The following is a 27978-nucleotide window of genomic DNA, read 5'->3' on the forward strand; positions in this document are numbered from 1 at the left end:
TTTTCCGACTTTGCTGCATCTTTTAGATGCATCAAAAGCTTACAAATACCGAATTGTCAACAATTGTCACAGTTTCTCAATCATGACGCATGGAATATCTAGATCGACGCGTACATTTCGCGCGCGTCTCAAATATGTGGCGAGCTTTTATGCGTCGCGGCATTTTCGGCATTGAGTGTACGACAGACGATATCGGATACTTTCACTCGGTACATGCTCGGACGCACTCGAAGACGGTGGATCACACGCAATCACACGACAAACGACAACGGACCGCTGAGGACGTCTTTGTCCGGTAGTAGCTCCGAGGTCGTCCCGCGATGGACTCATAGGAGCCTGCAGAGGACTTTGTCGGACGGTGAGTGGAATGAACGACGGCAGCCGAATCGAGTGACTTGTGTGCACATCGCTCGTAATAGATCCACTTCGGTCCTGTGTGTGCCCCATGTGTACCTCGCTCGCGTTGTAGCAGTGTGAATTTGTGAGCTCGTGAGAGAAGACGACGAGAGAGCGACCGGAGCGACCGGACAAAAAGATCGGTCTTCGGCGGATCGGTGGAGTACGGTGCAGTGTACTCGTGAAACGATATCGTAGGAGAGACTCATCAGCCGATTAAATGTGTCAGCATGGAGAATCAAACGATGGACCAGTTCTGCGGCACAACGTTTTGGGTAAGCGAATTAAGGCCATTTTTTATTTGCTTCATACCCTTCGCGCTTTCCCTTCGCATTCTTCTGCTTCGCGTGTACTGGGGGGTTAAATACGGGTTAAACGCAGCTGTTTTGTATTTACTGACGATCGCGAGTAACGGGGGTCGCTTTAAGGAACTTGAATTAACATTTTTTTCTCTGAAAAACTCGCGGAACTATGCTTTATAAGTTAATTATTTCGAGTTTGATGTTTAGTATGCGACACTTTCAACGCAAGACCGGGACATTTGAATCATTCGACGTCTCTAACGTCGTCTTGTTTTCTAATCATCTTTTTCTCATACCTGTCGTGATAATAAGCTCGATAAGACGATTAAAGGCAATATCATCATTTCTCTCGATTGCATGATATGTCATAACCATATTGTGTTGTAATTACGGAAAATAAATCTTGCGCGCGTATACGAACGGAATGTAACCGAGGCGCCGCGTGCGCAAATATTGCGCTTCCAGTTAAACAACTCTTATCAATCGGGACCTATATATTCATATTTCACATATCTTGTCATGTGCGAGATTGAAGACAAACAGTATTAAATGCACGCATGTTTTATTCTAAAATGTTTACACAATAAACATCTCGATGATTATCGCGGTTACACAGTTTGTAAGATGAAAACGATTCAAGATAGTTGGTTCAAAATAGATGGTTTATTTCGAACAATTTTGTCGTTTAGTCATAAGAACTGTCGATAATGAAAGCTCCTAATATTGACTAGAGACAACACAACTATATTTTTTTATTCTCGAATATTACACACAAAAATAATGCAGTCAAAAATAATAATGTTTATAAAATTTTACATTTCAAGGAGGAAAATAGGAATTGAAAAGTTATTAGAAAAATAATAAAAGGAAAAATTGAAGAATAACATTGTTGGAGCAACTGAATAATCAACTCGCTAACTCGCTTGAGGCAGGCTGTTGTGCAATAATTTAATTTCCTGAACACACCTAATGGATCGACTTATATCATCAAGGCACTTCTTTTTGTTCATTCTATAGTCTATAGCATTTAATCAAATGAATATATCTATAACGTTTATATCAGTTGAAGTGCCTAATTATTATATTATATTGATATGGATGACGACAAACTTTTTGAAATTTCTAAAAGATTAAAGCAAATTATTTTTGGCTATGCATTAATTCTGTTATCCATGATATAAGATAAGGAACACCGCTGCTTTATTTTTCATCGATTTCACCACCATTAAAAGTTTTGTGATATAACAGAAAGAATTACAAAACATTACCGCAAGGCTTATGTATCTATAAATATATACAGTCGATGTTCTGTGCTCCTTTTCTTGTTGGAAACTGAAACAATTTTTCTCCAAGCTAAAATTTAACTGAACGTCTTATTTTTCGCAGTTTCTGCAAAAATTTGACGTTTTAATACTTGAAAGAAAACATTTTTTTTTAATTTAAATTAGATTAAATTAATTTAATTTAATTTAGATTAAAGCTGTTTCTAATAGTTTCACGAGACGATAAATAGTTCAGTTTCTGACAAGAAATATTTTCGTCTGATACCTCTCTCTCTTTATCGGTCTTACTTTATATAGATATTCCAACACACAACTTTAATCTTGACGACTGATCTTTTAATTAATTTAAAATCGATTTTTCTGTAGCAAAAGCATCAAAGGAGATCATTAATTAATGCATTTTTTTTTATTTATAAAACTATTTGTTTTTTTTATTAAACCATATATTAAAATACTATTAAAACAAAGTTTATTAATAATTAAAAATATATAGCTTTACAAGTTATTTGTTTTCTTATTAAAGTTGACTTTACGAAAATCTCTTTTTCTTTTTTGATATTTATAACTCGGAAAATATAGATGCTTTGACATTTTTTTTCGCTGGGAAAAATCGATTTTTAAAAGGAATTTGTTATTAAAATTAAGATTGCGAGTTGTATGATATTTTTATATGGAAAACGAAAAAAAAATTTATTAAAATGTTACATGAGCAATTAATATTTGGGTCAAAATTTTCTGACTGTTTTAGGATGCTAATCTAACATGGTACACGAACGATCCAGATCTAACAGAATGCTTCCAAAAAACAATATTAATATGGACACCATGTGTATTTCTATGGGTATTTTCCGCAATGGAAGCATATTACCTTTTAAATAGCAAAAGGAGAAATGTCCCATACACATGGTTATTTATTTCTAAGCAAGTACTTACAATAGGATTAATTTTACTTTCCATAGTTGATTTAGGAGTGGCAATACACGAAAGTACTTATCGTACGGTCTACAATGTTGATTATTATACACCCTTTATAAAAATTATTAGCTTTGTAAGTACAACAGGATTTTACATTATTAATATTATACATTTATTTATTTAATTATATAATCAATCATTTGTTGTATATAATATTTATTTTCAGCAATTTTTTGGCAGTATTCTTATTTCTTCATTATTATTATTATTAAATTTTTTTAAATTAAATCCTATTACTTATTTGTTATAATAGAAGAAAAACAATTGTATCTGTTTAATCTGTATGACGTTTAACTTAAATTTGCTAATTATTTCAGGTATTAGCATGTACTTTAATGGTATATAATAGAAAACATGGAATGCGGACGTCAGGTCTTTTATTCCTGTTTTGGTTTTTCCTTGCATTATGTGGATGTGTTCAATTTAGAAGATGTATAAACGAATTCAGAGAAGAGGTACGTTACATTTCTATTAATATTAATAGCAAAAAGCAATTTGATTGTAGCGAACAATTATTTTCTACATATTTTTACGTTAAATTTCTTAGACTCTTTTTTTTATGTTTCTTATCGCAAGAATATCTCGCGTTATCGGTTTCTTACACTTCTAACATTTCACAAGACTCGTTATGTTTACAGAAATAATATGTGATTCATAAAAAAAAATACAATTTATTTTTAGGCAGAAGTAACATACCCATTGGTGTCCTACATGATTTACTATGCGATAGTAATAATAATGTTCGTACTTAATTTTTTGGTTGATGCAGAGCCTAAATTCTCCGAATATCCAACGGTAATATTTCTCATATTGATTTTACCGATATGCATGTCGTTTAATTTATGCAAAATCCACAAATCCATGTGTAGAACTTGGAGTCAACTGTAAGATTTGCAAGTTTTCGATATTTGTGCATAATCTTGGGATGCGTATGTTTCCTCGTAGGTCGAATCGCCATGTCCCGAGCAAAGCTCATCTTTCCCGTCAAGAGTTCTTTTCGCATGGTTCGATTCACTAGCGTGGAAGGGTTTCCGCAAACCGCTCGAAACATCCGATCTGTGGTCCATGAATCCAGAGGACATGGCCACGGAGATCGTGCCAAAGTTCGACAAATATTGGAACAAAAACTTGAGAAAGACAGACGAGTAAGTTTAGTGTGCAATCGACGGATCTCTTCGTACGTACAAACGAAGGTATCTGCAATCAGCAGGAGTCATATTGTATGACTTAACTAAACTTGGTGTATTTTTACTAATGTAACCAATATGTTTTCTGTTTTAAATTGTAAGTAAAGAGACATCAGGAAGTATATTTTTATTGAAAAACAAAACTTGCAGATTCAGAAAATACGTTTGCTGTAAATAATCATGTTCTAGACTTATCAGTTTAGATATTTCTTTTAAATCGATAAATTTGTGGTCACATTTTTAAAATATATTATTACATTATTCTATTAACTATGTGGTTAACAGCCTATTATTTTTTTTGCACATACCTTATGTTTTGAAATATCTTATCAACGTAAATATAATAAATGCTTTCTGACAACAAGTACTTTTTAACAAGCTATTCATATCATTCATTTCTTGTGCTAACAAGGCTGGTTTGGACTTATTTTAGGTAGGAAGTTTTGTGTAATGTCTTTGGAATACTTTTTTATTTTAATATTTAATCTAATATATAAACATAAGTAATAAACGTTTTTTATAAATATAGAGTAGAAAGTGCCAAAGCGTCATTTCGAAAAGCGTCCGGGCAAGTGGACTTTAACAATGGTCGAAAAAAGAAAATCGCCTCTATCCTACCGCCCATCTGCAAAGCTTTCGGAGCTACTTTTATGTTTGGTGCGTTCCTGAAATTGGTTCAAGACATTATGACCTTTATCAGTCCACAAATATTAAAGTAAGTACACGTAGATCGACACAAATTCTAATTTACATCTAATTTCATTTTATCACAATTTCTTAAACAAAACATATAATGATGAGATTGTTCTTATAGTTTGTTTGTTTGAAACACATTTTCATAACGTGTTTCTTTTTCTATACTTTTTAGGCTTTTGATTGGTTTCATCGAGGGAGATGAGCCAATGTGGAAAGGATACTTTTATTCCGTATTACTTCTACTTACAGCAACGCTTCAAACATTAGTGCTATCTCAATATTTTCATCGTATGTTCTTAGTCGGGTTGCGTATACGTACTGCATTAATCGCGGCAATTTACCGTAAAGCATTGAGAATGTCAAACTCGGCCAGGAAGGAATCTACGCTTGGCGAAATAGTGAACTTAATGTCCGTAGACGCTCAAAGATTCATGGACTTAACTGCGTACATAAACATGATTTGGTCGGCTCCGCTACAAATAGCCCTGGCTTTGTACTTTTTATGGGAGATATTAGGACCGGCGGTGCTCGCCGGCTTAGCAGTTATGATCATTCTTATTCCCGTGAACGGGTTAATTGCGAACAAAGTGAAGACGTTGCAAATCAGGCAGATGAAGAACAAGGACGAAAGAGTGAAATTAATGAACGAAGTACTTAATGGTATCAAAGTGTTGAAGCTTTACGCATGGGAACCTTCGTTCGAGCAACAGATACTTAAAATCAGAGTTAAGGAAATTCAGGTTTTGAAAGAAGCGGCATATCTGAATGCCGGTACGAGCTTTATATGGTCGTGTGCACCGTTTTTGGTGAGTTTTTTTTTCAAACAAATAAACTGTATATCATGATTGAAGACCTTAGAAATGAAAAAGTCTTATACGCTCACAAATATTTTTTTTATTGTTAATAAGAAGCTTACATTGTTATGTATAATCGTAGAAATCATTTAATATAAAAATTACAATTCTAAGATTTTTGATTATTTTTGTAGGATATTTAATCACATACATTCTCTCACATATATTTGTTTTTTAAATATTATTTTCTTTACTCACAAATGTGCAGGTGTCGCTGGTATCCTTTACCACTTATGTACTTATAGACGAAAAGAACGTTCTAGATAGTACAACTGCCTTTGTTTCGCTCAGTTTGTTCAACATCTTAAGATTTCCACTCTCCATGCTGCCTATGATGATTGGTAATATAGTTCAAGTGAGTTTAAATAATGCTTGTTTATTCACAGTTGTATTAGTGTTTCATCTCCGATTAATAATGTTATTCGTGTGTATCTTTAGGCTTACGTCTCTGTAAAACGCATTAATAAATTTATGAATATGGAGGAGTTGGATCCTAATAATGTACAGCATGATCCATCGGAAGGTAAATCTTTTTCTATTAAGATATAGTTTGTGCGTAACATATATGACATGTAACACTCTGTATATTACATTGATTTAGCGCACGCGTTAGTAATTGAGAACGGTAGTTTCTGCTGGGACAATGAACACATTGAGAGACCAATACTACGAAATATCAATTTCCATGTAGAACAAGGTCAATTAATAGCAATAGTTGGTACAGTGGGATCAGGCAAGAGCTCTCTTCTATCTGCTCTGCTCGGCGAGATGGATAAATTAAGTGGAAAAGTGAACACAAAAGTAAGTATTCTTCTACTTCGGATTGGAAATAACAAAATATAAAAACGAAACTTGCGTTTTTCTCACAAGAATTGTAGGAAAAAAAATTTTATGTGTGCAGACTTGCCTAGTTTTCCTCATTTTGTTATTTTTTATTTTGTAATTTTTTGTCAGAAATAAATTACAAATGACGAATATATTGTGATATTATATTACGTACTTTCATCTAGAGATAATGTGAAATAGAATACAAAAAATTTCTAATTGTTAATTCGCTTCTATAACTCTCTAGTTAAATAAATAAGTTATGGATTGGAAATTTGGAGATAAATTCTAAATATTCTTGCAGGGCTCAATTGCATACGTCTCGCAGCAGGCATGGATACAAAACGCCACGTTGCAGGAGAACGTCTTATTCGGAAAGGCCTTGAACAAGTCGGTGTACAATCGTGTGATTGACGCGTGTGCATTGAGTCCGGATCTCAAGATACTACCCGCTGGAGATCAGACGGAAATCGGAGAGAAAGGCATAAACTTGTCTGGCGGTCAAAAGCAAAGAGTAGCCTTAGCTAGAGCTGTATATAACGACTCGGAAAATTATTTCTTAGACGATCCGTTGAGCGCGGTGGATTCGCATGTAGGGAAACACATTTTTGAGAACGTGATAGGTCCGAACGGCATATTGAAGAAGAAAACGAGAATACTCGTCACGCATGGCATCACGTATCTGCCGGAGGTCGATAACATTATTGTTCTTAAAGACGGTGAGATCACGGAAAATGGCACTTACAAGCAGCTGCTGGAGAAAAAGGGTGCTTTCGCCGAATTCTTAGTGCAACATTTACAAGAAGGTATCTATTTATAATTTTACTCGTAGCGTATTTCTAATCATACTTATTATAAAATTGATTGTTACATTTTTTTCATGGATCTAAGTTGGAAATCGTAAGTCCGCGAAAAAGTAATTACAATTCCTTTTCCTATATACTTTGTATATTTGCATAAGAAATACTCTTGTTATCGTGTTTGCTTTGGAAGTAGATTGCTATCGACGAAATGTTTTATCAGATGACTAGTCCTTTGGCCATTTCTTTGTTTTGCGCAATTTTCTTTGCCGGCGGAACAATAATAAGCATTATATATTTACAATTAATGACCAGTTACTAATATTAACATTTTTTAATGCATGCACTGTTAATCAAAATATTTTTTAATCAAATATTGTTCTCCTATTTTTACATTGAAAGTTTTTTGAGTTATTAGTGGAAATGTTGGAATTTCTGCTTTCTTTTGAATAAATCTATTTTACATATTAACTCGATTATTTATAAATTAAATTTTCTTCCGAGTTTTAATTTAGACAGATATGCATGCAACTTGTTGGATTTCTTCCCATTTTACATAATATCGATACATTTTATAAATAGACGCTTATCATTATTCTAAGATAAAAATGACGAATTTGAAACAGTGCACGTTGATGAGGGTTCCGAAGCAGATTTACGTGAAATTAAACAGCAACTTGAATCGACAATGGGAGCAGATGAGTTGCAACAAAAGTTAACTCGAGCCAGAGTATCTGAGAGTCTAAGTGAGTCTGGTTCTATAACTGATAGAAAATCGCTTAATGGTTCTCTGACAAGGTAAAATTTCTCATAAATATGATTAAATGTATGCGATATCTAATTGGATAACAATATACGTTGTGTATGAGCAGGCAATATTCAACTGAAAGTCAACAGTCGGTGAATTATGCGCGTAGTAATAGCATAAAGGAAAAAGAAATATCAAAACCTAACAATATCGGAGAAAAATTGATAGAAGTCGAAAAGACCGAAACCGGAAGTGTAAGTTACATTGCTGTCAATTAAAAAAAAAAAGAATTTTATATATATATACACACACAATATATATCTTAAATAATTAACTTCTTTTGTAAAGTTATCGCATTATTTTTCCACTAGGTAAAATGGCAAGTGTATTCTCACTATTTGAAATCTATTGGATGGTTTTTGTCAATATCGACGATTGTGATGAACGCAGTCTTTCAATCGTTCAGCATCGGCTCAAGCGTTTGGCTCAGTGTTTGGTCGAATGACAATCTGACCATCGTGAATAACACGGTTGATACGGCGAAACGAGATATGTACCTTGGAGTATACGGCGCGCTCGGTCTCGGTCAAGGTATGTTTTTTTAGAGTACGTTGATCCTTGCAACATCTTATCCATTTGGCAGGTAGATCCGATTAATATTGTTTAAAATTTCGCGTTTGCAAAGGCTAATTCAGTATCAGGTAAGCTTATCTCTGTTACGTGTACTTGTACAGATATACATATTCACTTCTGTCACAGAAGGCAATTTGTTAATATAACGTTAACAGGCAATGACACTTATTTTTGCTCGTCATAACATATATTAATTCGAAAGGCATGTTCCCTCACAGATTACACATCATTGGGGTAACTATTCTTAATGTAGTTCTTTCATATCTAAAACTCTACTGAGCCGAATTAATTAATTAGAAATCGTGATTAATTTAATTACTAACAATTAATGTGACTCCTTTCGTTTCGAACCATGTTACGAGTTACTTTCGCGAATGTATCGCGCGTTATATGTTTAAATTTAAAAGCGAGTCAAATAATTTCTTTACAAGAGAAACCAAAGTAAGTGTGGTTTGCTGTGTCTACAGAACACTAACGTACTGATTAAGTACTCGAAAGGCAATTTGAAATTGAAACTTCTTAGTAGCCATATGTTTTTTGACTGCAAGTATCGTAGTAATAATTTTCTACAAATGATGGCTTCTTTATTATTGCATGGAAAATCTTTCCGTTTGAAATGCCTTTCATTTATATTTTTTGTTAGATAATTTATTAATCTTCTGTATGATAATAATAATCTTTTTACGCGAGAAACAAATTTATATTTAATGATTATGGATAAAAAGTTGTGTGGGAAAATTGTTGACGGACTGCGATGCCTGTTGAGAGTCAATGAATGTTGTGAAATGTATTTTTGTATATATATAACATTCCTGTAATCGTAATTCTGTGATCGTAAAATTCTGTGGTGTGTCTGTCAAAAATTTTCCTAGAGTCTTTTATCGGCTCCGCCTCAAATCAGTCGGATAGACTGCAGGCTATGACATCTACTGCTTTATATTTAGAGTTTACTACAGAAATGAAAGAAATACAAATAATTTTCTTTTTATAAGTTGCTGTAATGTCTTTTTTCTAATGTGAGCATGAAGTAGAGAAACAAAAGAAAGCTTCCTAGCGTTATTATATTATCTTAAAATAAAAAACGGGAAATCAGCCAGCATAATATTGATTAATGGATGACTTTTTTCAATGTGTGTGCATACTAAAAACTTTTTATTAAAATTATTATGTCATGAGTCAAATTTATAAAAAAATTTTTTAAATGAAACAGTAATAGATAAAAGTTTTGCACTGATTTCCTGGCCAGATAATTGCGTGTAAATTAGGCTGGTTGAGACTAGCAATGAGCAGCATAACAACACAGACACTTGTTAATTTAGGAAAATTTAACCAGGCTTTGGATGGAGGGAGATTTGAGATACATTTCGTGTGTTTTCGGTAATTTTTTAAAATCAATTTTAATGAACAACACTTTAAATTAGCGCGATTAAAAAAAGATCTTTACGCGTGATTAAAAAAGGTCTTTGTATTAAAATATAGTCTATAGATTTTGCGCGCAGTCAGTTTCATCAGCTATATTTAAGCGCTGAATATGACGTCACTTGCATTTGGTTCGTCTATATCTTCTCATTCATATATTTATATCTAAATGCGCGTGATTTCTTATTGCACATAAATTTTGTATCGAGCCAAATTTGAAAAAATCAAATCTTTGTGATTAATACGATGAAAATACGAGTCGTAGTATCTCAAATGTACCACGTATCACAAATTTATCCATCTTAAGTTGGAAAATCTAGCGAGATTTGCTTTTCGTTTTATCATTAACACATGTTAGCGCTAATTAATGTCAGCTATGTTAGTATAACTAAATTGCTCATTTACTAAACGAAATAACGAAATAACGAAATACTTTACTTTTGTGTGCTTTATATAAATGCAGTATTTTTCAACTTTTTAACAATATATAACTGTGTGCATTAACAAATTAATTATTAGCAGAACCGGATTCAAAATGCAAAAATAGTGTTTTTTTTTTTATAGAACTGTTAGCGATTAAAAAAATTTTTGTTTCGATACTACAGAAAGTTGCATTTATTCATTATAAATTAAATTTCAGCCACTTTTGTAATGCTGTCACAGACAGCAATGGTTGTCGGCTGTCTGCGGAGCAGTAAACTACTGCATTCGGAATTATTATTCGCTATGCTGCGATCGCCTTTAGGATTCTTTGACACAACACCGTCCGGCAGAATATTAAACCGTTTTGGGAAGGACATTGACATAATAGACAACGTTTTACCTCCAAGTATTAGGGCTTGGTTGTTTTGTCTAGCATCGGTATGCGGTAGTTTTAAATCTTTGTGTGCATCTCTCACGATTCACACATTTATGTGGTTTGATGTTTAGCGCACACAAAACCGATCACTACTTAGCGCACACAGAAACAGATAAAATCGGTCCACCAATCGGTACAAATATGATTAATTAATATTCACGAGTCAAAAAAGATCTCCACAATAGTCTTTTTGCAGTCTAGTCTTCATTAATATTTATTAGTGATCAGTAGACGGCCACTTTAGGAGCGCATTATTAACGAATTAATAAGTCGGTGTAATTGCATGTGTTGAACGTTATGTGTCCCCTTTTTTCTTTTTTTCCCCCCTCCCTTTTTTTGATCCCTCTTGGGATTTTTTCTTTTATTATTATCATACATTACTTGTGTTTTATTTTTATATATACTTACATTTATTTTATTTATATTTATTTATTGCGTTTTTAATTATATACACCTCAATTCATGTGTGACTGCAGTGAGGAACTTGCATAAGGCGTTAGACAGGTGATGAGCAACTAATGAAAATGAACATTGCCGATTATAGAGTTTTTATATCTCACTCTAATCACTAGAAAACACACGGTATTCGATGATATAATATCGCGGACGAATATGTAACTCCTGATATGTAACTGTCATTTAACCCGATAAATCAAAGTTGATCATCGATCGTTGTAGGCGTGACAGTACTCGCAATGGCGCTATTCCTGGCTAGAGGGACAGTAATCGCTTCTAGACGTATCTTCGAGAGTACGCTGCAACACGTTCTTCACAACCCAATGTCATTCTTTGACAAAACTCCGACTGGTCGAATTCTTAGTCGGCTTGGTAAAGACATTGATGTTGTTGACAATATTCTACCGGTTATTCTGCGTTCTTGGATCACTTGCCTCTTTTCGGTATAGTATTCTCATATAACTACACACTACTGCATAAGTAATGATCTTTGTGACAGTTGTTTATGGATTGATATTACGTTTCTCCTACTTGCCGAACGATATTTGCTACAGATTAATATCACCCTTTTTCTTTTTTCAGTTTAATCACGTATTGTTAAACTTGTGTTCAAGTATCTGCAATTTGCATCAAGTGTTTCTCTCACTTTCTATTATACTGATAGCATTATTTATATCAGTATAATAGAATTTATGTAATTTTATATTATTTTTTTACATGATTTTATATTATTTATATAGCATTTATATATAACATTAATTTTATATCAAGATTATTCGAAAGGGTGAAGTAAATTTAACATAACCACTTTTTTATTTATTTAAAAAAAAAATTTTTTTTATAAAGTCGTATTTGATGGACTTATTCTGCACGTTACGACGCTTGAAAAGATGCGGCTCTATAGTAGCAATGTATATTCTGTCGCGAATTTAGATTCCACTTTTCCATGTCGAAAACTTTTAAAAATACATTAATTTTAATAAATCTAATAAAGTTTGAAATTTTAGGAGAGACGGCAAGACAATAGTAAAAATATAGGAGAGGAAATTCGAGATTCGTCATAAGATACATTTCTATTAATGTGATGTTCATTTTTTCAAGTGTGTAGATCTGGAGCAGAACATCGTTGGGAGAATTTTTTATGAACATGATGTGATTTATTATTTAGGAAATATGGATGGTCTTGTCGGATTTTATATATCACGCCACTTAATCGCACTAATATCGTAAAACTCATTGGTCGAGCGTTGATTGCACTGTGCAAATGATTTTATGGCGAGATCAGGTATCCTGATCTCCTTCGCCTTTTTCACGCTATCGTTGATAATGTTCATTTTCGTTTACTGTTGGCGCACAGTTGAGACGAGAATTATATAATAATCGGTTTGATTTTTCATACATTGCTTAATATACCGCCGGAAATGGAGCTCTGCTCTGTCAAATTATTATCATTCTTACATCGTTCATAATTGTTTTGTATTTCCATTGAGTTTATTTTATATATCCATATTAATATTGTTTCAATTGTTATTTGAGTATTAATTTGTATCACGACTGATTTTTACAATTACTATATTGTTGTTGCAATTATTGTAATTATAGTGCAACCATAGTGTAGTAATCATTCAGGGAATGGACACAATTATACCAGTAATATTCGTGTACATGAGATGGTCTTGCTTGTGCTTGATAATGCTTATATTCTATATTTGCTTGTATAACATCTTCCTAATTATGGTTCTGCCTTCTGGAAATATGTAATTTATTTGTTTTTTTTCCCCTGATGTTATCTATGTCCTGTTTAGTATGTCACAGCAAACTTCACACCTTCGCATAACATGAGACAAGAACGGTAATTTAAGTTCGTATTGCAAATTTGCATATCGAGCTATACTGCAGAAGAAAGATAAATGTTTTCGCAACTTTGCAATTAAGTAATTATATTATATTAACTCGTATATATCGCGAAAAGAGGAAAAGTTAATCTTGCGCGTAACACACGCTTTGTCTAACATGTAGATCCGCTTATGGAATAAGTTTTGGTTAATTAATGTCGGTTAATTATCGACTTGTTGTTTCACAAATTGTGAAAATTGTATCAAGTGCGGTTACCATGAAAGTCATCCATGTCTGATGTTGTAGCGATGGCGAGCTTTTTCTGCGATTTGGCACCGCAGCTGGGCTGTTGGTTGGCTGCTCGCCAGATGCACATAATGATGCTGCGTGCTGTGATGCGTGCTCCATTGACCTTCTTTGATACGACTCCTATTGGTCGTATTATCTCCAGGTTTGCTAAAGACGTGGACATACTGGATACATCTCTTCCTCCACAAATTTCTGATACCATCTATTGCTTGTTCGAGGTAATTTTTTTCGCAATGCGCAGAGAATTAGCGGTTGGGACTCTTATCATTTTTTCCCCGTATCTTCTCGGCTCTATCAAGTTCCATGCGCATTACCTTTTCATCTTCCACTATGCAGAGAACTTTTCGCACGTTTAGGCTGCGGTCAAATGTCTTGTCCAAAGGTATAATTTGCGTTTGTTAAAAGATGGTTTAAATGTATTGTACATTGAATGTTTAAATGGATAATTTCAATAGTTTTGCAAACTGGTGAGAAATTTCAAGATACATGTTGATTAAATATACTCTTTTAGAGTTTATCATCAAATATAATTGTGTCCTTTCTCCTATAGAACAATTGCAGTCGATGAATTAATTACTCTGTCTGTGCCAGAGTAAAAAGATATTGAAAGAAAGGGGGAAAAAAAAAAAAACCCAGAAAACTACCAATATCAGTCACGACTGAAAAGAATTGTGTAACATCTCTACGCTAACGCTTATATATATGTATTTGCCTAATGCATAGCGATAATCATATTCATGGTACATTTTGGTGGGCCTATGAAACAACTTTGTTAGTTTGTCCTTTTTTATATAAACAGCTGCTATCCGGAAAAAAAAGAGTGTTTCGTCCATAAAGTTTTTGCATGTTCGTCGATCATTTTATTTATATATTTGTATATTTTTTTACAATACAGATTTGCCCAATTTTGTGATGCTATCATATCACATGTTTTCAACGCAGGTGTCTTTTTCCTGCTCTGATTAATTTGTGTTACACAAGATGATAGTATGAACACACATTTTACACACACAAATATTTACATTTTAAGAGAAGCGATCAAGAGTGAAATCACTTTCATCGTTATTAACGGCTGTATGCATTGCAGGTCATAGCTACTCTCGTTGTCATAAGCTACAGTACACCTGTATTTATCGCGGTGATACTGCCAATAGGCGCGGTTTACTATTTTATTCAACGTTTTTACGTTGCATCATCGCGCCAATTAAAGCGATTAGAATCTGTATCAAGGTCTCCTATATATTCGCATTTTGGTGAATCTGTGACTGGTACGTTCACACACCCTACAATCATCGTTATTAACCGAAATTTTTGTCTTAAAGATTAAAAGTAATTTATTTATTACTTAGGTTCACAAATAATTAGAGCGTATGGTGTACAGCAACAATTTATCCAGGAATCTGAAAATAGAGTAGATTTCAATCAAGTGTGCTATTATCCTAGTATTATTGCAAACAGGTATATATATATATATATATATATGTTGTTGTAAAATAATGTTATTGTATTTTTCTATGTGCAATTATTAACAGAAATGAATATTTCGCAGATGGCTGGCCGTGAGATTGGAGATGGTTGGAAATTTAATTATATTCTTTGCAGCATTGTTCGCTGTTTTAGGTAAACATACTATGAGTTCTGGACTCGTTGGTCTGTCGGTCAGCTACGCCTTACAGGTAAGATGTTGTATAATAATTAGTGATTTACAATATAATGATACTTTAGGATCTTATTGCATGCAATAAGACGGTTTCTGTTCTACGCACTTGTAATCATAAAATATTGTGATAAATGCTGAGTGGAAGTATCAAAATTGTTTGCAAGGCTGCTATAAATTTCAGTGGCATTATATTTTGTGAAAGAATAATATCAAGAAACGAATAATATCACGATCGTGTCTCGCGCCAAGTTTAGCCGCCGAGACCGGTCTAATTCACGCGCTATATCTGTTACGCAGATCACTCAAACTCTAAACTGGCTGGTACGCATGACATCCGATGTTGAGACTAATATTGTTGCGGTGGAGAGAATAAAAGAGTATGGAGAAACCACGCAAGAAGCACCATGGAAGAACACAGAGTACACACCTCCGAAAGAGTGGCCTGTGCACGGCCGTGTTGATTTCAAGGACTTTAAAGTTCGTTACAGGGAGGGGCTAGATCTCGTGCTGCATGGTCTGTCGTTCAGCGTTCTCGGCGGCGAGAAGATCGGCATAGTAGGTAGAACCGGCGCTGGAAAATCATCCTTGACTCTCGCGCTCTTCAGGATAATCGAGGCAGCTCACGGGAAGATCTTTATTGACGATATTGACATCTCCAAACTGGGTCTCCACGATCTGCGCTCGAAACTGACCATTATCCCGCAAGATCCCGTTTTGTTTTCCGGAACGCTGAGGATAAATCTGGATCCTTTCGATTGTCATTCTGATGATGAAATTTGGAGAGCGCTAGAGCACGCTCATCTAAAATCATTTGTCAAAAGTATGGTTTTCTAATTTCGCGATCTTCTAGAATCTTCTAGAATTAGATTTTCAAGAAATATGATCTATTTCTATCGTTTCAGATTTGCCAAATACTCTTTTACACGAGGTTGCTGAAGGTGGAGAGAATTTAAGCATAGGACAACGACAATTGATCTGCTTAGCGAGAGCGTTACTCAGGAAAACCAAAGTTCTCATATTGGATGAGGCGACGGCCGCGGTCGATTTAGAAACGGATGACTTAATACAGACTACCATCCGCCAAGAATTTAAGGATTGTACAGTTCTCACGATAGCCCACAGACTTAACACTATTTTGGATTCAGACAGGTATGTTTCAACAAGCTATTTCAACTCGTTGCTTTCGAGTTTTATAACGATTGTCTTATTCTATGGAAAATTTCACAATTTTACTGCAATTATCGCAATATTCTTGTTATAAATTATTTTAAAACCAAATATTTCAGGGTGATCGTATTGGATAAAGGTTTGATTGTTGAATATGATTCTCCGGAAGCGTTACTTCGCAATCCATCTAGCTCTTTCTACAGCATGGCTAAAGACGCAGGTCTAGCAGCTTAAGCAACCAATGTATATCGTAATGGTTTTTCAGCGACTATACATTGTCCGCGAGCCAATGTCAAAGCAAAAACAAACATGCAGAAAGCCATAGAATAAACAACGCGTAGCATTAAATTTATTTGTATAGTAAAATATTTCTACGCAGCAAAGCGCGCGCGAGCGTTTGACATAATCGATGATACAAATACGCTCGTCTTTTGCCAGAGTTATAGCCAGAGCTTATCCCGTGACTAGCAGTCACATTTTTCCCAATTGTATCGTCGATTATCGAAACTCCTATTATATTGTAGAATAAGTTTTGTAGTCAAGTATTTCATTACGAAGCACACACACATACAATTCGACACATCTCGTTTCTAAATCAGCATCTATTTCCGTTGCATCTATTTGAACTGGACAGGGTCCCGGGGTAGATCCCACATGATAAATAAGTTACGACAAATTGTATCGTTTATTTTTCATGACGTTCTTCACAGTTCATGTATTATATTTCCTTCTTAAAGATCCATCTTCGTAATTTGCAATAAAAATAAATTTTGTTTGTATTGAGTATTTGACTAAAAACGTTTCTACTAAAATACTACGAGAAATCCTTAGATCCTACCAATTCATTTGTAGAGCCACAATATTCAATTAACGATTAACATGCAAATATAATGATTAATATTAAAAAATAAATTCTTACGAGCAAAGCGCAATAGTTTAAAATAACTTTTAAGCAAATGATGCAGATTTGTTTGAGTAGCAAAAGGCGAGTCAAAGTTGAATACAGGGTGTTTTAAAAATATTTTTTTTTCAAGTTGTAGAAATTTTGCATCTGACAACTTCCGGATTAAATTGTGTCTTTTTAATAGTTCCAATTACTACAGTAAGATTATCAACAAACATGTGCAGTGATCGACGAAAGTGTGCGTTTACTAAGATAAAAAAAAAAGAAAAAAAGAAAAAAAGAAAAGAAAAGAAAGAAGGAAAGTAAGAAAGACGAGAAGAGCTACAGAATTATAAGAAACTAATTAACAGAGATTGTTCGTGTGACCCATAAGTTTAAAGATTACTGATTTTTAAAATACTGCTCCCATAATTATTGTTTTAGTAATATTTGAGATGTGTTCTCTTCTAGATTTGAGCGGACTTTTTTCACGAATTGTATCGCTCATTCGGAAATGTGCATTTTTATTTTCATCTTCCTTTATATGACAATCAGTCGCAACAATAGTATTATTTATTTTTTACATCACACCTTGTTACATCACACACGACATGATCATAGAATAAGCGAGCTATATTTTAATCGAATATTTGTTACATACTTGCCTTATATCAGAAGCTAGTACAAGTTAAAACTTAAAACTATAAACTGTAACTAAAACTATAAACTGCATACACTTTGTTTGTTTTTAATAGTTTAATCGCATTTGTAGGTAAATTATATTTTAGTTCTAGTGTTTTTAAATAATTACTTTGTATAACAATATATCGTAAATTTAGATTTAGATTTTTGTAGGACTTGAAGTTTCTTTGATGTTGCATCATTAGCTTTTATCATCAGATGTTTTCGAGAGTATTAATGCTGTATTAAACGTATTTGCTTTATATTCGTTATTTCAATCGTATTGCAGCTTGATGATAATCCGTAGTTATAAACCTATGATTATTAAGGATTATTTTATAATTTTTGGTATTCATTAAAATTCTACTATTTGGATAGAAAACCCGGATTAATAAATAATTTTAATATTTGTATCCTTATGTATTTATAAAAAAAAAATGATATTTTTAGATACACTATTGCGAGACTATAAAGATAGTTCAAAGCAAAATATGAAATTGTTGTGTGTTATTTTGTTGCTTGTTGATTAAATTGGCATGCAATATTGATTTATATTTTTCGTCTAATAATGTTACAAATTTTCGTTATTTCTTCAGATTTTGCTTTAATGTACGTGTACTAAATCTTGTATTTATCAGTACAATTGCTCATAACTTACCTTCAATCTCTTGTACCCTTGTATTTACAAAGCTACAAATACTGATGTAATAAAACGTTACGATTAACTCTTTCGAGCCGATGTAATAAATTTGACATTACTTTTTAACGAAAATTTACTATTTCAATATTTAAATTACTGCTTAAATTAGAAATTTGAGTAAGTTACGCAAGATTAATAATTTACCATAATTGCAGACAGAAAAAACTAGAAATTTTTTAATTTTTTACTTTTAAAAATTAATACTTTTTATTTTTTTAATTTTATGCAAAACTTTAGTTAAATTAGTTCTTGTTTTAGTAGCATATATGTGCACCGTTGAGCTAAATTAAAAATGATATATTGGGAAAGTTTCTTTGATAGTAATATTATAACGGTTCAAAATATGTTTGTAATGTGTGAATATTAATTAAAACCGAAAAATACCGATATATAAACGGTATTTTTGATACTGCTTTTGAATCCTAAATTGTACATCATTCTTATTCATTATATAGATGTAATATTAAACACTTAGATATAATACTAAGCATTAACAAAGCCAAAAGAGCCGAGATTCTACTATATTGTACCACATGTGCATGAGAGAGCTCACGGAAAACACGTACGATAACGTGCGGAAGGAAAAGTGCCTTCTTGTAAAAAAAAAGAAAAAGGAGAAAAATCGATATACCGTTCATAATGTAAAAAAGATATATTATATTATATACGTTCGTGCGTTTTCTTATCAGTTACTATTGCAAAGATGAGTTTTTCTCCATGTTGAGCAATTAATATTCTTCAAATTTTAACATACAAGTTTATTGAACATAGTTATTTTATGTAAATCTTATAAGTTTTTCCTTCACGTAAGTAATAACAAAGTAATAATGAGGAAGAGTACTTATTCATTATAAATAATAATTTTTATATTTATAACAAAAAAGAACAGTATCCGTGTCATGTTGCAATACACGAGTTGCTGTGTCCTTTCTTTTTGGATTTCTTTACTTTTCTCACGATAATACTTCACAATATTCTCGTAATTGCACATATTTTAACTTGAAGAACCGCGTTAAAACTTTACACTGCACAAATGTTCTCAGAAACTAATTTCATTGTAAAGCAATTGTCTTCGGAAACGAATATTTACGTAATAGTAATACATATATAATAAATGTATATTGTTCAAAATATTAGACGTAAGTCGCGCGGTAGTTTAATTATACAATTGCTCTAGCGGAATATAAAATATAATATTAAATGTATTTGTAATATATATATATATATATATATATATATATATATATATATATATATATATGTATATATATACACACACACATACACGTACACTAACATGTTAATATATTAATAAGCATTATGTCCTAGTGTAGGATTTCTGGAATTCGATGCTCTCGAATTTATAAAAAACGATACCAATTGTGTATTGTTTGTAAAAAAAGAAAGATCTAAACTCGTCTGTTATTTAAAAAAGGATACACATACAATATATGATAATTAAATTAATTTTATTTCGTAGTAACATCTCTCCCGATATTATTAATACTAACATTGAAGTCATCGATACGTATTGGATTTTCATCTGGCTAAATCTCGCAGCCAATGGAACGATATTCCTCGTTTCTTCATCGCGGCACATTGGCGCGGACATTTCTTTTGCAGTTAAATATTTACACGGATGATAACGCTATTGAGCATACTACCTGCATTTACAGTCTGTTCCTATAAAAAAAAAACGATATAATATATATATATATTACCAGTTTCGAAGTTTCAGCTCTTTTTGTCTTTTGTACACACGATCATGTTCGATAATTTTGATCTCTGGTGTGACACTTCCGTACATCAATTTAAATTTAGGAAAAAAAAAGAAAATTTGCTACTTTGCAATTTCACAGTATGCTCACAGCACATGGATCCGAAAATACTGCAATAGAATACATGTACACACATAATTATGCAGAAATTTGTATAAATAAATGTACTTGTGTGTAATTATATTCCTTTGGTATCGGACAATTTATTAATTCGGGACAATGTAGGATACTTGATGCGCTAAATCTATACACCAAGTATTATTCATTCTTCTTCGTTTGATCGTCTTTCGGGCGATCTTTTATGGCCGCCTGTTTCTTGCCTTCCTCCAGTTGCGCTTCCATCTCTCCGGAGAAACCGAATTCATTCACTCTAGTATGATCGGTCTTATATATCCATCTTTGGTACAAAAATATGAAGAAAACAATATCGTCGCGGAAGCAACCGATCCTATACAAGGTCGGCATCTTTATCACAAATGCAAAAATATCGTCGATGAATGTGTTTAGGAATTTGTAGGACAGCATACGCCATGGAAGATGCGCAACACTCTTCAATTTGTAATTAATAAATAGCTGCGGTGTCATCATTATGAATCCAAAAGTCAATAGAAATCCATACAACATGCTGAGAATCCAAGAATACCATCCTTTATGCTCCAAGTACATTAAAGAATAAATTGCGTATCCTCCTAACAGAGGGTACAAAGCCCATGAGAGATATTTGAAGGCAAGTCTATCATATTCTTTCGTAGAAGACTCCACGTATGACCCTTTATCTTGGAATGATATCTTTGGAAAGATCCCAAGTATTCTCACTTCTCTATTAACTTTAATGTCTATAACTTTGTTAATCTTCCACACTTCAATACACAAACCTATTGCGCAACTAATGCGCACGACCGTATTCGTTTCGTTATCCAGGACGTAAAGGAGAACAATGAGAGATTGGAATACATTGAAAAATACAGAGCGCACAGACAAACCTTCCAAGGATTTTCGATTATTCCAGAATTGGATATCTAAAACAAATAGAAACAACTTATTGATAGCGCTGTGTAATGTGTTAAAATGTTAAATATTTGTTTTAAAAGCTTACCGTTTTTAAATGCTAAAAATTCAAATACACTGTGTAAAATTGACACAGCTATAGTTAATCCTAGTAGATATGGATTTGTTTCAAGTAAAGTTTCTTTTAGGGTATCTTGATCGTTATCATCTTCATCAGATGCTTCTCCTATACAAACAAGATGATGAGTGATGATTACGATTTTTGACGTGGAAAAATTTTGTAACATCTTAAACTCTATTATTTCCGAAATATAACAAACCCATAAGCGACGATGTCCATTTATTTCTCACAGATTGAGCTGCATAAATTTGCCACTTGAATAATGAAATGGGCTGATAAGTCAATCTAAGCTCTAATTGTTCTATAGTGTTATTTAAGGGTTGATAGTCCCGTTGCATATTCCAAAAGTCATTCGTGTATATTATTGGTTTATACATATTTCCACCAGGTAAGAAGTGTATATCTAAAAACAAAAAAAGAAATATATTTATAACAATATGTGTAACATTATTTTATTTTTATACAATCTGCGCGCGCGCGTTTAATTTTCTTTCTTTTTTTATATCAAACATAAGATAACTTGTTAAAATGTAACAAATTTTGATGTTGCGACATATAGTTCTGCAAAAACCAAAGTCTTATTTTTCTATTTCCACCGTATGCGATACATGTAGACATATGCCTACATATTTTGAATTTTTCTTAGTAACATACAACATTGAAGATTAAAACAAAATATAAACTTACATTCATCCAATGGCTGTGGTACTTGACCATACATCCAATTAGTTTGATCTACAACTAAATTAACAGTCAAGTTTGGATGCCAGTGCGACACATATTCTTGATCCATTAATTCAGCTTTCTGTAAAATTTTATATATTTAATAAATAAATCATAAAATAAATTAAAAAATTAAATAACATATGTACATACTGCTATTTCTTCTTTACTAGCTGTACTTTCACCAGTTAACAAATTATGTCTCTTCTGATATTTAATTTTCTTGAACTTGTTCAACATCTTTCTTGAGTAGGATATATAGTCGCCAGCGTAACCTCCTTTGCCAGCTTTGGGATTTGGTGATTTTCCACTTTTTGTTATGTAAACATGAAGATAGATAGAACCATTTTGTTTTAAATGTTCTGAGGGAGCAAACGAGTATTCAAGAACTCTGGATCCATCTTGATTTGATCCACTATACCAATCCCCATATATCAGTCCTTCTTCGAACCAAATTAAAGATCGTGGATCGTCAAATTGCTTGAATTTCTCAGACTCCGACAGATAAACACTAAGATCAAATAACGTTCCATTTGGAAATATATTTACAGCTTGTAAGCGTGTATCACTAACGGTGTTGGGAGACTTGGGATTATTATCAGGACGTCTAAAGAAGCTACTAATAAAATAAATTATTAGGGCTCGTATGATTAATGATTTTGTTACGGCAAACAATGATTCTAAGCGTGACGGCTGAGCCTTCCTCCTTTGCTCATCATTTTCTGCATTTGCCTGTAAGAAATATCATCAAATTACAATCACATTCTGACAAAGTATTTTAGTATATATATTCCTGACCATGACGATTTTCAAATAAATTTTAATATCGATAGCTCTGCTCGCACGTATGATATCATACATACATTATTATTCACAAAAAAATTGTAAATTAAACTTTATTCTCAATATAGTTATTTTCAATACATTTCCTTCCGAGAAAGGCACAAGAAATAAATGATAAATATACAGTATACAAACTTTACGCACATTTGTCTCGTCATTATTTTGTTCAGTTCTCGGAACTAGTTCACCGTTCGGTTGATTGTTATCCATGTTTTCTGTGACATCTACTTCCGCGTTATCACGACAATCCTCTTCAGCACAGTCCACCATTTTTCCGTTGGGTCCCGTGAGTTTTGTTCGGGCATAAACAAAGAATAGATGTAGATAGATAGTGCTTAAAAACTTTATTTCGTACCTCATACGCCTCAACGCCCAATAGTAGATTCTTCGTTATGGAGGATTCACACTGCGTCCGATGTCCGACGTATGACGTCCAATATCCAATAACAGAGCTTGTTTTCTAGGAATTCTAGCTAGAATTCTCCATATGCACGGATATATTTTGTAAGTTTTCCAGCAAAGGACACAAGTTGACACAAATCGACACAAGTATCACTCTGTCTTTGTTCGATATTCAATGAGCAACAGAGAGAATAATACTTTTGTGTCGCTTGTGTCTCTTGGTGGAAAACTACCTTTATTGTCTTCTTTCCAAGTTCCGTTAATTACGTGTTACATGAAAATAAACCCACTTGTGAACGCATCTTGCGGTGAAACTGACATATTTCCCGCGTATAGTGTTGCGCCGCGCTTAATAAACAATCTCTCTCTCCTACGCTGTTTAATATTTTACGCATTTCTCACTATTGTATTAATGTCAGCGTAACATGAACATAGTAAACGCCATCCAGAGACGAGAGGGAGGATTTGGTAAATATACAATATTGCAAACATGTTATGAAATATTTAAATAAATCTATTTTGCGTAAAAGGTTATCTACACTGAAAATTAGCTAATTAAATTGATTGTTCTCGGGAAAGATTGGAATTACATCTCATTAAAACGTAGTAGTTTTCTTACAATCGATTTCTCATTACATTTTAATGTACGGTGAAACTTTTTATTTGACATCTAATGTCCATTACAGAGTCAGTACACAATTATGACATTGCTCTTTCCCGTTTGAAATGTTACCACGACGATGTATATTATGGAATAACACCGAATATCAATGCGGCTGATTTTAATCCCGCGCCACCGGTGTTTGCATGTCGTTTTTGTACCACACCAGGATATGAGGAAATTATTGCTTTGGCGAATGAGGATGGAAAGATTGCTCTTCAAAATACAAGAATTAAAGGGAAAAATGATGAACCATTGGAAGGAACACAGGTTACTGCTTTTTCTTAATTTGACAAGTTTAACAAGAGATAATTAATCAGAAATATGTGTTCTTTTAGGCGCATTGCAATGCAATATTTGATCTTGCATGGATGCCTGGAGAGTTGAAGCTGGTTACAGCATCAGGAGATCATACAGCCCGTCTATGGGATGTTTCGAGATCTGAAGTAGAACAAATTGATTGCTTTCACGCACATACACGGAGTGTAAAGACAGCAGTATTTCGTTATCAGGACAAAGGTAATTTGCACATTGTTCACAAAAATCTATAAACATATACACGATTCTATTTATTTTTCTTTTTTAATTGGCATATTAAATATATCTTTTTTTTTATGGAAGAAAGATAAAAGTATGTCTTGACACTTTTTAGTTTATTTTGCTTTTATAATTTACTTTCTTTGAGTTATCAACAACTAGATACTTTTCCGCTTAAAAAGATTTGCAAAAAGAAATCACTGCAAAGTATTATGCAACTCAGAATTTTATAATCTTAAAATTTTAGCGGTATTTGCAACGGGTGCTAGAGATGGCTCTATTATGATGTGGGATATTAGAGCCAACCACACAGATCAACGTAGGCCGGATAATTGCATTGTCAATGCACACAGTGCTGGCAATACAAGCAATAGAAGACGAAAGGCATCTAATCAAATATCACGAATGCAAAGTATTACCGGTTTAGTCTTCCAAGACGATTTCACGTTAATCTCGTGTGCTGCAGGCGATGGGTAAGATTTTTATATCTATACATATTTTGCAGGAGTATACAATATATATATATTTTTTGTGTGTTTTAGTTTAATAAAAGTGTGGGATTTACGCAAGAATTACGCAGTTCACAAAAAAGAACCGATAGCTAAGCATCTAATAAATTTCACAGGCACTGGTATTAAGAACGGCTTTTCTTCATTGTTAATATGTCCAGCTAGGATTACATTATACGCAAGTTGTATGGATAGTACTATATATGCTTATAACATATCATCCTATAATCGCAAACCAGGTAAATAATATTTTTTTCTCAAATTTGATACATTTATGTTAGCATTAAAATAAAGTAATGAAAATTTTTCTGTGACAGTGGCGAAGTATCATGGTCATCAAAATTTTACATATTATGTAAAGACTTGTTTGAGTTCTGATGGTCGCTATCTTGCCAGTGGATCTAGTAATAATTATGCGTACATTTGGCGCACAAACAAACCTGGTGGACCACTAGTTAAACTTTACGGTCACACACAAGAAGTGACTTGTATTGCGTGGTGCAATGTCGGCGAAACTAAGGTTTAAATATTTATGTACAAGTCTCTGTTTTATGTCATAAAAGAATTAAGATAACGATATGTTGTCTCAAGCTCACCATTTGACATACACAATTTTAGAAATTATAATGTAGATGTTTGTAGAGTTAAAATTGTTTAATTGCAAAATTAATTTCAGATAGTAACTTGCTCCGATGATTCTCGCCACAGAATATGGAGAGTTGGATTCGAACATAAAGTGGAGAATGAAGAAGTGACAATACGCGGGAGTGCTAAGTTTGCAGTGGATAATATTAATTTGAATTTAAAACTTGTCTCGCTTTCTTCAACCTCAATTACTAATCGGGAAGTTGCACTGCACTCTAGCATAACACCGGGTAAGAATAAAATGTTATAACACAATTAGTTGTACGTAGATAAGTGAAGAAAACAAAAATTTGAGAAGTTATACATTTATAAAATTTTTGAGGAAGAAATTTAAAATTTTGAGTAATTTAAAGAAACCTGTAACTGTACCACGTAATAGAACTTTTTTGCTTTTATCTCTTGATATATCACGGTAAAATACAATCACATGGCGTTAAAATTGATTAAAGAACAATATTTAAATTCTTTTCTTATACGTCTTTTAAACATAATTTTTGAATTATGTATCTTTACACAAATGTTTGAACTTTATTTACGACAGGAGTTACGACCCCTGAGCCTACCAACGAAGATATAATGCCTGAACCTAGCAACAAGGATGCAATGCCTGAGCCTAGCAATGAAGATGCAATGCTGAAGTCTGGCAATGAGAATGATATTAGCTATTACAAGCCCAATAATTCCAAACGTAGTCATCTTCAAATGATGATAGGATCAAGACTTGAGGGAAAATACAAGTCTATTTTATCTCCTATTTACGAAAATCACGAAACAATTGCGAAACGGACTTGCACGGACAATCATGATACGCAAAGGCTATTTAATCCGAATGCCGAAGCCATTACCAGTACGAGTGTAGATTATGATTCGGACGAGCATAGTATAGGCCAATCTACGTACACAAGCAAAGATGACGGAATTCTTTTTTCGCCTACGTCAAACTTACCAAATTTCGTGATAGACGGTACAGCGCCACATTTGCTTGAAATATCGCCACAAAAGTACAAAGAAAACGTCGATTGGCTGACAAAAATGAGGAAGGAAAGATATGAACAGAGAAAAGCTACCGTAAATTCAAGCAGCCCCCAGAATCAAACGACACCTTCACGAAGAATGAATAAATTGCGATCGACCGAATCTCAAAAAGTAACAAAAACGATAAAAGGCACCTCTCTCCTGAATTTTTTCAAAGCCATCAATAAAGATCGCGAAAAGAGTCCTCGTTCGGAAAATAGTAATATTATACCTTCGACGAGTATATCCTAATGTTAAACAGAATATATATACGCGCGCGCGCGCACACACACGCACACACATACACACACACCGGCGGATCCTGATGTCGATGGGGGGGGGGGGATTCCGACCTACTTTAATGCATTTTTTACCAAGATTTTTGAAACAGATCCAGCAAAATTGATTTTTTTTAACTTGGAAGGGGGGGGGGGTTACACCTTACTTCCTTTTTTAGGATCCGCCAGTATATGTGTGTGTGAGCGCGCGTGTGTGTGAATAATGGCAATGAAAACACACGGAATCTTAAACTCTCGTTCACTTTTATCTTGTAGTGTTGCTTAAAAGGCAGAATTCTAAAATCCCGGTCGCTAATATATAAAACTTTTATTTGAACAGTGTCTCGAAACTTTCCAATAATAGTGCGTTTACCGAAGGAGAGTAGTTTATAAAATAATAAGATTTTTATTGTGATTTACAAAAGATGATACATAGCTTAAAAAGAGAAGTTAAAGTTTGATACTTGCAATAATGTACTATACGCACTTTCTAAGATTAGTATTTTAAGGATAGACAATCTGATTATATCTGTTATAAAATAAATAGGATCACAGACGCAAACTTCTAGTATAAATGTTATACTAAAAAGCCATTATAAGGCTGCGAATTATAAAAAGCCACTATATTAGACTAAAAATGTACTATATTATTAATGACAAGTGTTGTAATATTTTTTTGTACGTGACAATAAATTATTTTTTTTATAGAAAATATGTATTTTAAATTCAATAATTTTTTTACATAACATTTAGGTTATCAAGATTGCTTTATAATTTGTCATTTTTAATT

General features: G+C 33.2%; 3 protein-coding genes across 11 annotated transcripts; 2 read left to right on the top strand and 1 right to left on the bottom strand.

The window, feature by feature from the left end:
• Positions 1-222: 222 nt before the first annotated feature.
• Positions 223-20630, top strand: MRP (Multidrug-Resistance like Protein 1). Of its 8 annotated transcripts, none has more exons than XM_067351075.1 (23): positions 223-358; positions 470-671; positions 2730-3029; positions 3274-3411; positions 3638-3751; positions 3902-4101; positions 4556-4576; positions 4673-4858; positions 5012-5645; positions 5902-6048; positions 6132-6216; positions 6295-6494; positions 6823-7324; positions 7945-8116; positions 8191-8320; positions 8438-8657; positions 11656-11876; positions 14666-14846; positions 14928-15036; positions 15128-15254; positions 15536-16058; positions 16141-16387; positions 16525-20630. In XM_067351075.1, exons 2-23 carry the CDS (start codon positions 627-629, stop codon positions 16637-16639), a joined length of 4617 nt encoding a protein of 1538 aa, XP_067207176.1. In that variant the 5' UTR covers positions 223-358; positions 470-626; the 3' UTR covers positions 16640-20630. The 8 variants fall into 8 exon arrangements, with proteins under 8 accessions (XP_067207176.1, XP_067207175.1, XP_067207173.1 ...); XM_067351074.1 differs by having other exon boundaries at positions 227-358; positions 420-671; XM_067351072.1 differs by lacking the exon at positions 11656-11876 and adding an exon at positions 10759-10979 and having other exon boundaries at positions 233-671.
• Positions 20120-23455, bottom strand: LOC105670415 (putative lipid scramblase CLPTM1). 2 transcript variants are annotated; one of them, XR_010889020.1, is made up of 7 exons: positions 23287-23455; positions 22453-23031; positions 22264-22381; positions 21776-21979; positions 21544-21681; positions 20391-21466; positions 20120-20352 (listed from the first exon to the last, which is right to left on the bottom strand). XR_010889020.1 is itself a non-coding variant. In XM_012363935.2 (6 exons), exons 1-6 carry the CDS (start codon positions 23410-23412, stop codon positions 20706-20708), a joined length of 1926 nt encoding a protein of 641 aa, XP_012219358.1. In that variant the 5' UTR covers positions 23413-23455; the 3' UTR covers positions 20120-20705. The 2 variants fall into 2 exon arrangements, 1 of the variants encoding a protein (XP_012219358.1); XM_012363935.2 differs by having other exon boundaries at positions 20120-21466.
• A 386-nt stretch (positions 23456-23841) lies between these two features.
• l(2)dtl (lethal-(2)-denticleless) lies at positions 23842-27900 on the top strand. The gene is made up of 8 exons (XM_012363802.2): positions 23842-24012; positions 24231-24475; positions 24544-24724; positions 24990-25215; positions 25285-25490; positions 25569-25771; positions 25928-26126; positions 26438-27900. The coding sequence occupies exons 1-8, from the start codon at positions 23970-23972 to the stop codon at positions 27160-27162; spliced, it is 2028 nt and encodes a 675-aa protein (XP_012219225.1). The 5' UTR covers positions 23842-23969; the 3' UTR covers positions 27163-27900.
• The last annotated feature ends 78 nt before the right edge of the window (positions 27901-27978 follow it).

The sequence above is a fragment of the Linepithema humile genome, chromosome 3, assembly GCF_040581485.1.
Source record: "Linepithema humile isolate Giens D197 chromosome 3, Lhum_UNIL_v1.0, whole genome shotgun sequence".
In the NCBI taxonomy this organism is placed as follows: Eukaryota; Metazoa; Arthropoda; class Insecta; order Hymenoptera; family Formicidae; genus Linepithema; species Linepithema humile.

Coding starts and splice junctions, on each gene's coding strand:
- MRP (XM_067351075.1), top strand. CDS start 627: ATGGAGAATCAAACGATGGACCAGTTCTGCGGCACAACGTTTTGG. Junction 7,325..7,944: donor AGTGCAACATTTACAAGAAG/GTATCTATTTAT, acceptor AATTTGAAACAG/TGCACGTTGATGAGGGTTCC. Junction 8,321..8,437: donor AAAAGACCGAAACCGGAAGT/GTAAGTTACATT, acceptor TTTTTCCACTAG/GTAAAATGGCAAGTGTATTC.
- LOC105670415 (XM_012363935.2), bottom strand. CDS start 23,412: ATGGTGGACTGTGCTGAAGAGGATTGTCGTGATAACGCGGAAGTAGAT. Junction 23,032..23,286: donor AAAATAATGACGAGACAAAT/GTGCGTAAAGTT, acceptor TATTTCTTACAG/GCAAATGCAGAAAATGATGA. Junction 21,682..21,775: donor ATGGACATCGTCGCTTATGG/GTTTGTTATATT, acceptor TTGTTTGTATAG/GAGAAGCATCTGATGAAGAT.